We start from the raw sequence: 14,546 nt of genomic DNA on the forward strand, positions 1-14,546 counted from the left end.
ATTATATACTAATTTCATATTATTATTATATATTATTATTTATAATATATTTTAATTTATACATTTAAAAATATTAAATGTCAAACGAAAAAAATACTAGTTTATAAATATATGTTATATTAAAAATCGTGACATCCTAAATATTATACTAAACATACAATATAATAGGATGCAGCTATTAGTATGAAAAGTAGTTAAAGTATTAAAAGATAACATTACGACATACGGTTATCCCAAAATATGGCTATGCTTTAGACTTGTAGTACAAACTAGTAAAGTATCTCAAAATGAGGTGTACGAGTCTAAGTCTGCGTACTAACTAATTTACAAACCAGTCTTTCAAAATAAAGGAAAATAACTAGAAGAGTCCTAAGAGCTATGGACAACATCAGTTTCCTCCAATGTCTCCTCCAGGGAAACCCTCTGCTCACATCCAAGTGGATGATCATCGCAAAGAAAAAAGGCACAACACATATAGCACACAAGAGTAAGGGTAAGCTAGGTTCCAAAAACAATAATCATTATGCAACAATTAAATAACAAGACATATACATACATGTGATTAAATCAAACATCCTATCATGTTATGACTCACTAGACTCGTCTGGACTTAGAATGAATATCGATCTGGGCGGGTTGTGCACTTGTGGTGGCCTACTGCTTTGCAAAATCATTGCCAATGAGTTTCACCCTACCACACACACAAGTGTTAGTCCGTTACTGCGCAAATAGGTCTCTACGTAGCACCTATCACTAGGACCTCCCACTACTCTCACCACATGCGTCAATCTTCTATAAGTGAGAATGAGAGACCATTAGAGTATTGGGATAACCCCCCATGAAGAAGCCTCATATATTCATTCTAAACACTAGAATGATCTCACCTAGAGATCTTACTTTGATACTATTCACATCACTTTGATCAATTCATAATCCTCTTTGATTCATTAAACATACAATTTTTATAGTTATATCAATGCATCCACACTATATTAGTTCATATACATATCATATATCATCAACGAAACAAAGAAGAAGAAAAGAAGAATCAAAACAAGATGAAACAGGTCGCATAGCGCACAGGGTAAAAAGGCAAGACAACAAAAATTCGCACAACGCACCACTCTTGGTGCGCTGAGCGAATTTTCCTAGTGGCTTGATAGCAAAAATTCGCACAGCGCACCGGGTGCGCTGAGTGAATTTTCCTGATGGCCTAATAGTAAAAATTCGCACAGCACACACACTATAGTGCGCTGAGCAAAATTTCCTGACATGACAACAAACATTCGAATAGCGTACCCTACTCTGCATAATAAGCAACTCTACCCTCTCATACCAATTCCAACCATTTTGCTGAACTTCTAGCACTCTTAACTTGATCTATATGATGAATTAAACCTACCTAATTACTTACAATACTTTCTAACCTATTTATCTAGTGATTATGCAATGATCTAAACCTAAAATCTTCAATTTCATCAATTGACCGATTCAATTGTAGATTTACCACATTACAACTGTTTTTAACCCTTTAAACCCTTTTAACAAGTCGGAATTGACTTGCTTAAGCTATCTAAACTGACCAGAATAGCTCCTAACCGAGTTTGCCCAATTCGACCCCTTTACTTCCTCTAAACTAACCTAAAACACCATAACCAACTTGAAGTATAGTCTAATAACCAACACAACAGAATCATAACACTCAAACACTCAATTTCGACATCATATAATTTGTTCATAACAGTCCCCCATTATAATATTTGCAATCTAATACATCACACATCACTACGCACATGTTCTACACACAATTTTATCAAATCTCAGTTCAACAGCAATGGATTCTACCACACCACACACACACATGTATTATCATACAATTGAAACAAAAACCCCAACTCACACACACGATAATTTCTACAAACAGAGAAGAAACCTAAGCTTCCCTTACCTCTGAGTCAGTTAACCTAGGCCACAAGATGATCCAATCATCTATATGATATTATTTTTAACAAAATAATTTATTCCTTAATCAAATGCACAATTAAATGATACAAAGTTGTTTTTTTCTTATGGATAGTGATAGCTTTTTTTTTGGGACAGTAAAGATTATATGAGATGACTTTTTAAAACTTGTATTTGACATTGCAATTTATTCAAATTTATTTTTCTTAAAATAATTAATCTTTTATTTTATAGTTTTATTTACATTTGATACCTAATTTTTACTTAAGTTTATAATTTAGTTTTTTTTATTTATTTTTTATTAAACTTTTAAATCAAAGCATAGCAAATATCTACCAATATCAGTACATAATTATAAAAAAGAAAAAAATCAAGTATGTTTTACACAATACTTGTAGATATTATCTCTACTCCCCCTAGTCCACTGTAATCCTTCATGAGGATTTCACCCAACCATTCATACTTAAACCGTTTCCAAAACAATGACAATGATTTCAATTAGGAAATTGAATTAAGAATTACAAATAGATAATAGTTGCAAAACTAAGATGCAAAAAATGTCATTAAAATCAGTGTAAAAAATCACATCTTATTTACCAATGAAAACCACAAAAAAACACACCCTCCTCAAAAACTAAAAATTGTGGCTAGAAATGGAAAAAAGTTAAAGCCTTAGGATCCATGTCTCTCTGCTGACTTAAATTAATAACCGTAGATAGTAACGAATCCAAAGGTCAATATTTAAACAAAGCAAAACATCGCGAATCCGAGTGAACCTCCTTTCCACCAATCAGAGCTTCCCATTTTTTCTCTCTCACTGCTCTATATAAATGTCTTTCTACCCCAATTTTCTTTCATCCAAATTCTTCTCTCGGCTATTATCTTCTTTTTGCAACCGTTACTTCTTCTAGTTTCTTGAAGCATCAGTGTAGCCATGTCTACCGCAGCGCAACCCAAAATTAAGAAAACAGCGGCTACCACCAAGAAACCGCTCTCTCACCCTACTTTCGCCGTGGTACTTTTCAATGACTTTTTCAATTCAATTAATTTCTCGTTTTATTTTAGTTTGTTTATTTATGAATTTTTGTGTGTTGAAGATGATAGTGGAGGCGATTACAAGTCTGAAGGAGAGAACTGGTTCAAGCCAATATGCGATAACCAAGTTCATCGAAGGGAAGCACAAGGAGTTGCCACCAACCTACAAGAAACTTGTACTCATTCAGCTCAAGAAGTCTGTTGCTGCTGGCATACTTGTAAAGGTTAAAAATTCCTTTAAACTTGCACCCACTAAACCTGTCTCTGCTCCTGCTAAGGCTGTTGTTGCTGCTCCTAAAAAGCCCAAGTCTGTTACCAAGACCACCACCAAGGCTGCTTCTAAGCCCAAGCCTGCTCCTAAAAAGAAGCCCGTGTCTAAGCCCAAGGCCAAGACTGCTGCTGCAGCTGCCAAGCCAAAGGCCAAGCCTGCCAAGAAGGTTGTTGCCAAGTCTGCCAAGAAGACTCCGGTAAAGGCGGTGAAGAAGCCCAAGAGTGTAGTGAAGAAACCCAAGAGCGTGAAGTCTCCAGCCAAGAAAACCAAGAAGTGAAAAAAGAGGATTGGACTGGGGTGGGTTTTGATTTGATGTTATAGTGTTATCTATTTGAGGTGAAATCCTAGTATAGGTTGGTATATTGTTAGAAAGAGAGTATTTGATGTAAATTTCTTGTTAGAAAGAGTTCTTGTTTGCATTGAATACAGTTCTTCATTATTCATATCTTGGTTTACTGGATTGCATTTTTCCTTTTCTTGATCATTATTGTTGCCCCTGACAGTATTTGAAGATGACAGTATTTGAAGATGAGTGTTCTGTGCTGATAAGATGACTGTGAGTTTTTGAGAAATTGTCTGTTGATTGAAAGAATTCTTTCAATTTGTCTTCTATTATCATGCATGAATCTAAGGAATATTGTGGAATAGAATAGAAGAATAGAAGGAATAATTTGAAAACGGTTACATATTTTTTTTATTCTTTGTAATGGTATCAACTTTCATTTGAGATTATAATATTGTTGGGAGAGAAAATTATAATCATAAAACCGAAAGTTATCTTTTAAAAGATGTATGAACTTCTATGGTTTCAATTGAGTGGCTGACATGACTTGGAAGGACAACGGTTGAGTGAGCCCAACCTGTTTCCTTTATCAGTTTCAGTTTTGAAATCAAATGTTTAAAGTTTTACAGAAAATAAGTATAAAGCTCGGTTAATGTTTCTAATTGTTAATATATTATTAATTGAAATATTTTTTATTTATATCATATTTTTTTAATTGTTAATATATTACTGTTCTATGTGTTATAAAAAAATTATGATAAGAACCATAATTTTATAAGATAAGTAACATCCTTCAGTAATTTAAATGTGACAAATGTATATAATTGATTAATTATTCACAGCGCCCAACCGCCAGTGCATAGTCTTATCCGATGTGGGAGATAATGTGCCAGAAGCACATCTTGGTTCTTAGTGATATTCTCTTTAATAACTTTGGAATGAAAATACTTTCCCAAATTCAATCAATGTGTTCTTAATTTTTCTTTGGAAATCCTAGGCTGTGTTGTCAAAATTCAAAAGTAACAACGTACACGACATTTAGAAGAAGAAATCAAAATGTGAAACCCTGTAACACTCAGACACCCCTTATGCTAGTCCTTGAGAAAGGTAAATTATACTTAAAACGGCTGGACTAGTCTCTGGGGAAAATTCATACATTGGTACAAAACATATTACATCAATAACTCTCATCATTATATAAGAAGACATATTAAGGTAGTGTAGCAATATAAGTTACAAAACATATACACCGCAAGTCACAAGAGTCAGTCCGGGTGAAACGAAAATGATGAAGCCTCTTTTGGTCTCAGCGGTCATGATTGAACTGATATGTCTGCATTTGCACGGTCTGTGATGTTGGGAGGAGCCGTTTTTGTTTCCTTATCCATTTTCGATCGTTCTTTCGGTTTGCAAACGCCGTTGATGTTGTTGCCGTTGCTATTGCGTCGAATGTTGTTTTTGTGAGGGAAAGGGGCATTGGAACCACTTTTGATGTGACCTCCACCTCCTGTGCTGTGACGCGCTCGACTACAGGCTTCTGGAGATGAGTTCACAGTATCCCCAAAGCTCCTTCTCCGACTTAGTTTTGGTGACTTCGGTCGAGTCAGTGGCAGCTGTCACTCACCAAACCAAACCCAATTCATATATTTCTCATCCAAATTAAATAACCAAAAATACTGTTATTGTAGAAAGAGGCCAACGTACCTTCTTTAATTCAGTCTTAGGAGGAGGCCCTTCATAGTAGAAACTTGGTACTGGATTTGCTTTGATTACCAAATTCTTCCTCAACTGCTTGATGGCTGCTTCTTGCTCTTCCTATCATATCATTAATTGTTAAATAAACAATGACAAGTTCTTGTATCAATTCAATGCGCAAAAGATTACATGAGAGGATAAACATAAAACAAGTAACCCAGGCTTTGGTAAAAGGGATGTGGGTGATGCTTGTAGTTCGAAGAGGAAACATAAAGATAAGAATTTTTAAATAACAGTGTGTAATGCAACTACAAGATAAAGACAGTACCTTTAGCCTTGCCTCGTACTGGTTTTTCTCTTCTCGAAGAGCTCGATGTTTCTCCTCCAACTTCAGATAAAACTGGGTACATAAAATAATAATATCAACATCGAACAATCCTCTGTTTCGAATTATATACAAGAGTCAACTTGTCAGTCAATCAATACCTCCCTCCGTTTCTCTGCACGTTCAGAGCACCTAAATGTAGGGGCTGAACCGAGAGTCACCTTAGATCTGGCTGTGCGCATAGACATAGCACTAGTGTTTGTGGTCAAGGAACATTTGATAAAGTAACGGCCGTATAGTTTGGATGGTTTCAAAATAAGAAAAAAAATCTCACTGAAATTCATAATGTTATAAATGTTATGAAGTGTCGCATGCCAAAAGATTCTGCAACTGTAGGTAAAACTTGCTCTGTTAACAATAAATCATCAAAATATCCATGTTTAGAGGATACGAGGAAGCAATAGACCAATTATCTTCATCATCATAGTTCTTCTTATCATGTTGCAAAGGCTTGCTTGATGAAAAAGGTGAGTTTGGCTGAAAAAATGGAACTTTTCTGTTAGCGACTCAAACAGAAAAGCAAAACGTTGCAAAGCATCCTGGCAAACGTCAAAATATATAAATAGGAAGTCTATTAACAGAAAACCTTAACAAACTAGCAATGCATACAAAATAAACCATTCATGTATTTCTTTGGCATGGTATTTTGTGTTTCCCAAGATCGAACAGATTTGAAATTGATCCTATGCAAATATACGTCTCCAATTTTTAATACCATAAACTACCTTCATTTCGAGATTTAAAACGATTCCTTTGGCAGGCTTTCTTGTTTGAATTGCAGAGGGTTGACAAATTAAACCTCTGTCAAAGAAATCTCGCACAAACAAGCATGTCCTAAAAACAAAATGAGGGTCCTTGTTCTGTAATTCTAAGTAAAACTTGAAACAACCTATTAATAACATATATGCATAGCATTCACCAGGTTTATTATACATCCTTGGCTAAGTTATATGAGTACGTATGCATTGAAGGGGTTCATTCTTCAACATCAACATGTGATGGCATAAAAACAAGCAGGACCATCAATTACCTGTGAATTCTTTGATGAGATAGGTGAGTGCATGTTGTTAGTGTTTGATGACAAATTCAGACCATTTGCATCAGCTTCAGTATCAACAATCTGTGGGTGAGATTCATGCCTTTCAGTAACCAGATCAGTTGGATGTGTAACAAAGTGACTAGTATGCTCTTTTCCAGCAGGCGAGCTAAACTTAATACTGTCACCCATTTTGAGCCCTTCAGAATTCTCAATCTCTTCCTCAGGCAAGTCAGTATTACAGTTCGTTGTTTTGGCACTCAAAACATCCATCTTCTCATGGCTTTTCTCGACAAAAGAATTACCTTTGGTACATTCCTTTACCTCATGGTCCTTTGCTTGATCCTTAGCTGCTGCCATTTTAGGAGAAATGCATACATTATCATTAGAACTACCATAGGAAGCTGGTACTACACCATTTGGCTTCTTGTCCACAACTTGCATGCCTGTAACTTCTCTCCCCATGGTGCTGCAGGATCTAAGTTACAGCATGAGTGACACAAGACTCAGACAAAGATTTAATGCAGTAATTTCATCTATGTGCGTTAAAATTGAAGAAATACTACTCAAATTAAAACAAAGTTACGCCACTGGATAAACCATACAAGAAAGTCACTTCATATGTTTAAGGTCAGCTTAGTACACTTTCCTGTATACGAAGGTAAAAGATTAAGGGATTAATTAAATATCCTTATATAGATTAAAGAAATAGTAAAAGGAAGCTGCTTCTTCTGAATGGGTTATAAACAGATCCAGGAGAGCATCCAGTTAAAAAGGAAAATTTTGTTCATATGAAGAGATTCATTGGAATTAGTAATTTTGAAATTCTCATCAACCGCCCTGTAACCTCCAGATTCTGACGTAGAAGGAGAGAAAACGGCAAGAGTGGACATTTCAAGGTCTGGCATATAACTGCATATTTTTTCAGAAGTACAAACTAAAATTGCACATAAGAAGCCAAAATGAAAATTAGAAAGCTACTCCAATATGATCTTTAAATGAAAGGTAAGGAAATATATATATATATATATATACTACATAGTAGAGTAATAAAGTGAATGAAAAATAAAAAACAATGTTTCCCTTTGTCTGGAGGAACAGAAACGGAGACGCAAAGAGACTAATTCGAAGAACTAAACTCACCAGTAACAAGTGTGAGGAGTCAGCAGAGAAACCGGAAAATTAAAGCTTTTGAAAAGAAAAAGAAATTACATAAACCCGGCAAGTGAAGAAATCAACCGAAGAAATGAGAACCCTTAAAATAAAGAAACAAAAACATGGAAAAGTAAAAAGGAAATCGAATTCCACTTTTGAGGCAATATTCATATCCCCATTTTGAAAAGGAGAAGGGTCACTGTTGGCGGTGAAAGAAGAAGAGGTTCTGAGGAGCTAGCCAGCACTGGCGAGTATAAAAATCAACGAATCAGAAGAAAGATCAAAGAAAGGAGAAGCCCACATCAGAAATCACAGAAAGAAGCAGAAGAGAGTGGAAATGGCAGATAAATCTCTCCACAGTAGGGCGAAGCAGAGTTAGGTGCAACAGAGATCGACAGCTACATTGTAAAGCAAAAGAAAAGCCAACCAAGAATGGGAACAGAGTCAGGAAAGAATGAGAGAAATGTAGCTTACAGTTGTGGCCTGATCTCACAAGATCTCCTTCTTCTTCCTCCTCTTTCTTCCTTCTTTCCTCTCTCTCTTTTGCGTGTGTGTCTCTGGTTGTGTGCTTGTTTTGTTTTATTTCCTTGTGGGTGGGTGCCAAATACAAAGAAAGTCCAAAATTTATGTTTCAATAATATTCTTTTGCTTTATCAAAAACCTCCTTTCTCTTTTTTATTCTCACTCTCCTCCTGTTTGTGTTTATGTTCCTTCCTTGGTTTAACATTATTTATAGATGGTTTTTAACGGCGATTTTTCACCGAGACACTTTTCTCCGTAGGTTGTCGGAACATTTAACGGCGTTAACTGAGAGTGAGGTTAAAGTCAAATAAAAATTAATATGTAGAGTAAAAGGAAGAGAAGACGAATGATATTAGTGATCCAACAGATAAGGTATATGCTTTGGTCTTATAGATATGCCTAAATATAGCCAAACAATTATAGGCTAGTAGACCAATATCTCCACCAAAATAATACACAACTTTTCTCCTAATTTTCTACATACAAAATAATTACACGGTATTAAAATTGATATTGTATCAACATCATGAGGAATAAGACCATGATTTAGGATATTAATTGTAAGCAAAGAAAAAAAGTAGTCCAAAAAGAAGGAATGCATTTTCTGTTATGAAGTTGTTGAATAACTAATCTAGAATATGTTTTTAAAAAACAAGTATACGCACTACACTTTAATACACGAGAGAATTGTTTGTTTTCATTATAATTAAGCATTTCATTCACATCAACTTCAATCCAGTTTTATATGCCATATCGTTCATTAAAGTGTGAAGTTACTTTACATGATTAAGATGATAATCCAACCTTGTTAAGAAACTTGAATAAATATCCTATTCGGGTATGTTAATTAATTCTTCCTACCAATTGCTTATTTCAATGAGTTTTAACAAAACTATTTAGACGTGTAAAAATCTCCCTTTTATTTTTTATTTCCCTCTTTCTTGAAAGTAAAGCGACAATTTGATAGTACAATGATAATGATTAAAAGTCATCATAATCATGGACAGGTTTAAGCAACAATATCTGGGTCGAATTAGAAGAGTAGGATTAGGAAGGGATAAAAAAAGTTCAAATTTTTACTTTTTCCCCTCTCTTTCCAAATTTCTATTATATTCTCTATCTTTATTTAATAACCGTGTCTGTCATTTGACCAGAATAAAGGTTTGTTCTGTCACCCAATAACTACTACCAGTGAGTAGTAAGAATGATGCATACTCATCAACCCAACCGCTACAACCATCTTCACTCAATTCACCACAATGTTTCTCCTCGATGCTACCGTGGAACAACATTGTACAATCACGTGACAGATTAAATNTAACTTTCATTTCTAACTCGTGAACATTATAATTATGGCATCAAATCTCTTCCTATGTTTCTATGGGCTGTGACACCTCAAGATAAATTCCATGGTCTCATTCAAGTGATATCAATTGAAAAATGCGCACGTACCAGACTTTAGAAGCTATGCCATAGAATTGTGACACAAATTATGAAAGTTCTGTTTTCGACAGAAAACTGCACGTTTAATCTTCATTCCATTATATGCAGGTATATATATATATATATGGTTGATTAATTGTTCTCGTCACAAATCCCAAGCTTCTTTCTTAAGATAAAAAGTAACATCTTGAAAGTGTATTTGTTATTGTTAGGTAGGTGTATAATCAATCGATGATAAATGCACACCATTTTGTTTTCTTCCGTTGAAAGATGCTTGCCAAATTCATGTAAACACAAGTTAGTAACATTTTCATTTTCATTTTCTTCTGTTAAGAAAGCATCATCTATCAGAGTATATATAAATAGGGCCAACCAAGAAGCTTAAGTTGCAAGCTATGTTTATTTTAACTCATCATAACATGTTCCCACACCTTCTTTATAGAGTCGAGGTACAGTAGCAGGGACACCTTTTCTCTTTTTTCTCGTTTTGCTCATCTTCTGTGGCGGTCATTCTCCTTTTGAATTTGAAGGTCCATTTGAAATTCCCCTATAGTTTAGTTAGTAGAAACTACTGATAACTTCATTGTCAATTTATTGCCATGTTAATTACTAACTAAATAAAGTACTGCCACACTTGTAGGTAGATAGAATTTAGAAAAGCCTTTAAAAAATGGCAGTGGAGAATAAGGGGAATCCCACATATTAATTGTTTGTTTAATAATAGCATATGTTGGTAGAAAATATAATTAATTGGCCATTTATTCATGACCTATATTCTGAGAGCATTTACTTGATGCCTACATTGACATTGTTGTTCTATACCTAAAAATTTGAAACCTTGTGTGTTTGAACAAGAGGGGTCAAAATTACTGGTGAAGACCGAATAACTTTCTGTCAGAAATGGCTGTAGTAAGAGGCAACGCTGTTACTTGTCTCTGGACATTCTTTATTCATCGTCTTGCATTCGTACGTTCTGTCATTGCAACATGTTGTTGTGGTTTGTAACACTGTTTATGGAGACTTGTGTTTTATTATTGTCTATAAGTTACGGGAATCTGTTCTCTTCCTAATTCCTAACTCTGGAACAATGTAGAACCTTTGACCTTTCAACATAAAGTATGCTACTATTACTACACCATGATTTGCCAAGATTTTGCTTTATCTTTGGTTTTGCACCGACGGAGAAAACAGACTTAAAAAAGATGCTTTGTCCAGTTACTTTTGTGTTTCCTCGACTTATTTTAATGTTTGATACTGTTTCATTTCAATAATCAAATTCTGAATTGAAATTCTTTCTAAACATATATTAAAGTCATAAAGTAAACAGTATGGTTGGTTTACAAGAATGGGTTAAATACGTTTTTACTCCCTAGTGATTTTGATTTTAATCCATTTTCAAACTAAGGTACAATTTAGTCTTTCAACTTTAGAAAACTCTGGCTTTAATCTTTTTTTACCAATTTTTTTTAACTTGTTTCAAACGCGTTTCTTAGTTAACATTAAAGAAAAAATGTATCAAATAGTGTAAACAATTCAAATGCTATAATGAAACGTGCTTGAAACAACAAATAAAGTTAAAAAAATCTGGTAAAAAAAGACTAAAACCAGAGTTTTCAAAATTAAAAGACTAAATTGTACCTTAGTTTGAAAATGGACTAAAACCAAAATCGTCCCAAATTATAGAGACTAAAAACATATTTAACCCTACAACCATATTTAATCTCTATTTTCCTTTTTGTAGCGAAAATCTTGATTAACATTAAACTCCACACCATCAACAACTAGCTTTCCAAATGAATTTCTGAAGCAATAGACTTTATTTTCTATTTCTGGGTATGATTAAGTGCATACTAACACATCGTTATTCATTAATTACATATATAGAAGGCGTAGAGGTTTTAATTGTATGTATTTTAATAATTAATGACATTAAAGTGTCACCCAACACCTTATTTTCAATCAGTTTCGTATGCCTTAAGAACTTAGAGGCTAGTGCAGTATCTTAACCCTTCACCAAATCATAGTTTCAGATTAGAGACTCGTTTGAATTAAACCAATTTATATTATCTTTTTTCATATAAACAAGCCTCAATATTTTATGTAGATATTGCCTCTGTGCTGTGGTTGACCTTTATGTTCCAAACAAATAAAAAAAATGCAAATAATAAACATTGTTGTAGAGGATCATCAATCCTCGTCATAACACGTTTTCAAATCAAGAAATGATATTTTTCTGTTATACGTATAGGATACATGTATGTATACAGATCAAGAAACATGCATATTTGTATATAAATTAGAAAATCATTAGGACGAACGAGACATGAAAGCTTAACCGATGAATTATTATATAGTTGAGCAAAATTATATAAGGAAAATTCGCCGGAAATATATAATTTATATGTATTTTATGGTATGATGGAACCAACCATTTTCACTGTACATGCCAAGTTAATTTTATCAACACCGATGCCTCAGCCGACATCTCCATCCTTCAACTCATAATATGTACTTCTAAGTCTGATAGACAACCAAATACAACAACCTTAACTTTGAAATTTATATACATAATATAATTAAAACTTAAACCTTACAATTAATACATCAATTTCAATATATCCAATTTAATCAAGTTACTCATTTATAATATTAGATATATATCAAAATTCTACATTCATTAAAAATTAAATCAAATTATATTATCCAAGTAAAATTTGTCCTTGATTTATAAATTCATAGTAAGTAAAATTTAAATTTTAGTATAAAATACATTTAATAATAGACACTCGTATTTCGAGACTACAATATTTTTTTTACTACTTTTAAATGTTATTCACTCTCTCTTTCTTTTAAAAATATAAAAATTAAATTTGATAACAACTATTTTATCCATATAAAAATTGTTAAATATCAAATAACAATATATTTGTTAGAAAGAAAAGGACCAAAGGAAATCTAGAAGTGCAAAAAGGGTGTGTGGGCACCTTTGATTTGCTTCCACCAAACTAAGCATTACAATATTCCAATTAATTGGTGACATATTAAATAATATTGCACGTGTGGAAATAGACTCCCACTCTATCCCTACATTTCTTTCTATTAACAACAAATTATGAATTTCTCTTTATTATCAACTCTTCCTACTACCTATTATTTCAGTCTAATAAAGTATTAAATCTTTTTCTTTTTACATTTCAATTGAAGAAAATAGGTTGTCTTCCTTTAAACATGGTAAAATTGTTAATCTTTATAATAGCTACAAAATATCTTCTTTTAGCTCTCTCACCATTGTCATTGGCTCATTCTCTTCTTATTACTAATTTTCTTTCTCATCTCCTCATCTTCTTACTATTAATTTTCTTTTTCATCCTCTTTTCTTTAGGTCTTGTTCATTTGAGTGGATATTTGGGGAAAAGTAATTGAGAAAATTTGAAGGTAATTTTTTTTGTTGTTTATTTGAATAGATTTGAAGGTAAGTGAGAGTAAATTTTGAATTAAAATTTATGAAAATCAGTGTAGGATTTAATTTATGTGACATATTATAAAAATTTACTTCCAAATTCCCTCTCGCTTACCTCCAAATCTATTTAAATAAACAAAAAAAAAATTATCTTCAAATCCTCTCAATTACTATCTCTCAAATCCACTAAAGTGAACAAAGCCTTAAACACCATCTTCACCATTGTCTCGTTGCACGGTTGTTGTTGTCACACAATTGTCGTTATCGTTACAATATTGTCCTTACTTCGTCCATGTATCAACTGTGGTTTTTTTCTTTCACTTTCGTCCACTACTTCTTTTTTCTTGTTTCATCACCTCTAATTAGGGTATGAATATATTTTCTCATATTAGTCAAAAAAATTGAAACTCAATTTATCAACAATATTTTTATTAATAATTGAAATTCTATTTTATCAACATATATCGAGAAATTTTAAAAAAATAAATTATTAACGAATTTACCAATATATTTTACCATGAAATGAAATATAACATAATTTACCAATAAAATTTATATTACTTATAAATTTTACTAACAAAATTACCAACAAATATTTAATAACAAATATTTTAGTCAATAATTCAAATTCTAATTTAATGACAAATTTTACAAACAAATTAATTTGCATAAGTGAAATTTGTCAATAAAGTATGTTTTATCAATGAATTTAAATTGTTTAATTATTTTAATTCTTACATATCACATTTTATTAATTAAATTATTGTGTTTTTTTGGACAAAAGGTGAGAGTAGAAAAAGACAAAAAATAAATAAAGTGGAAAGCAAAAAAATAATAAAATTATGTCATTGGTTTTGTTCACATAAAAAAAAAATAGATTTTTAATATATTTAAAAATAACTTGTAAAATAATTATAAAAAACAATGTTAATAATATAAGTTAGAGTTAAAATAAATTTTAAATTAAAATAAAAGTTGTAACCAAATTTTAATGAATAAAAGCATTATATTTTAAAATAACAATATGTTAAAATAGATTAATTTAAAAAATATCAAAATTTAAATTAAATAATTTTATTTATTATTATAGTATTTTTAATTTATTTATATATTTTTTATACTTATATGTTAAACAAGTTTATATTTCATATAAAATATATAAAATTATAATACGTTAATAATATAATTATTATAAAAGTTTATCTATGTACTCCTTTTCTTTTTCGTGTCTTTTTTATTTTATTTTTCCAGTTTTCGTTTTTTGTGTGAATAATGAAAAATAAGTCACCTACTTGTTAC

At 32.2% G+C, this 14,546-nt stretch overlaps 2 protein-coding genes across 5 annotated transcripts; one reads left to right on the top strand and one right to left on the bottom strand.

Moving 5' to 3' along the window:
- Positions 1 to 2,807: 2,807 nt before the first annotated feature.
- LOC106770814 (histone H1) lies at positions 2,808 to 3,733 on the top strand. The gene is made up of 2 exons (XM_014656626.2): positions 2,808 to 2,977; positions 3,060 to 3,733. Exons 1-2 carry the CDS (start codon positions 2,897 to 2,899, stop codon positions 3,543 to 3,545), a joined length of 567 nt encoding a protein of 188 aa, XP_014512112.1. The 5' UTR covers positions 2,808 to 2,896; the 3' UTR covers positions 3,546 to 3,733.
- An 855-nt stretch (positions 3,734 to 4,588) lies between these two features.
- LOC106772670 (protein WAVE-DAMPENED 2) lies at positions 4,589 to 8,530 on the bottom strand. 4 transcript variants are annotated; one of them, XM_014659211.2, is made up of 7 exons: positions 8,297 to 8,530; positions 6,662 to 7,136; positions 6,023 to 6,108; positions 5,733 to 5,823; positions 5,575 to 5,646; positions 5,256 to 5,366; positions 4,589 to 5,164 (listed from the first exon to the last, which is right to left on the bottom strand). In XM_014659211.2, the coding sequence occupies exons 2-7, from the start codon at positions 7,130 to 7,132 to the stop codon at positions 4,865 to 4,867; spliced, it is 1,131 nt and encodes a 376-aa protein (XP_014514697.1). In that variant the 5' UTR covers positions 7,133 to 7,136; positions 8,297 to 8,530; the 3' UTR covers positions 4,589 to 4,864. The 4 variants fall into 4 exon arrangements, with proteins under 4 accessions (XP_014514697.1, XP_014514699.1, XP_014514698.1 ...); XM_014659213.2 differs by having other exon boundaries at positions 6,662 to 7,017; positions 8,297 to 8,529; XM_014659212.2 differs by having other exon boundaries at positions 6,662 to 7,020; positions 8,297 to 8,529.
- Between the last annotated feature and the right edge of the window lie 6,016 nt (positions 8,531 to 14,546).

This window comes from Vigna radiata, chromosome 8 (assembly GCF_000741045.1).
Source record: "Vigna radiata var. radiata cultivar VC1973A chromosome 8, Vradiata_ver6, whole genome shotgun sequence".
In the NCBI taxonomy this organism is placed as follows: Eukaryota; Viridiplantae; Streptophyta; class Magnoliopsida; order Fabales; family Fabaceae; genus Vigna; species Vigna radiata.

Coding starts and splice junctions, on each gene's coding strand:
- LOC106770814 (XM_014656626.2), top strand. CDS start 2,897: ATGTCTACCGCAGCGCAACCCAAAATTAAGAAAACAGCGGCTACCACC. Junction 2,978..3,059: donor CTCACCCTACTTTCGCCGTG/GTACTTTTCAAT, acceptor TGTGTGTTGAAG/ATGATAGTGGAGGCGATTAC.
- LOC106772670 (XM_014659211.2), bottom strand. CDS start 7,132: ATGGGGAGAGAAGTTACAGGCATGCAAGTTGTGGACAAGAAGCCAAAT. Junction 6,109..6,661: donor TCTCATCAAAGAATTCACAG/GTAATTGATGGT, acceptor CCATTTTTTCAG/CCAAACTCACCTTTTTCATC. Junction 5,165..5,255: donor CTAAGACTGAATTAAAGAAG/GTACGTTGGCCT, acceptor GGTGAGTGACAG/CTGCCACTGACTCGACCGAA.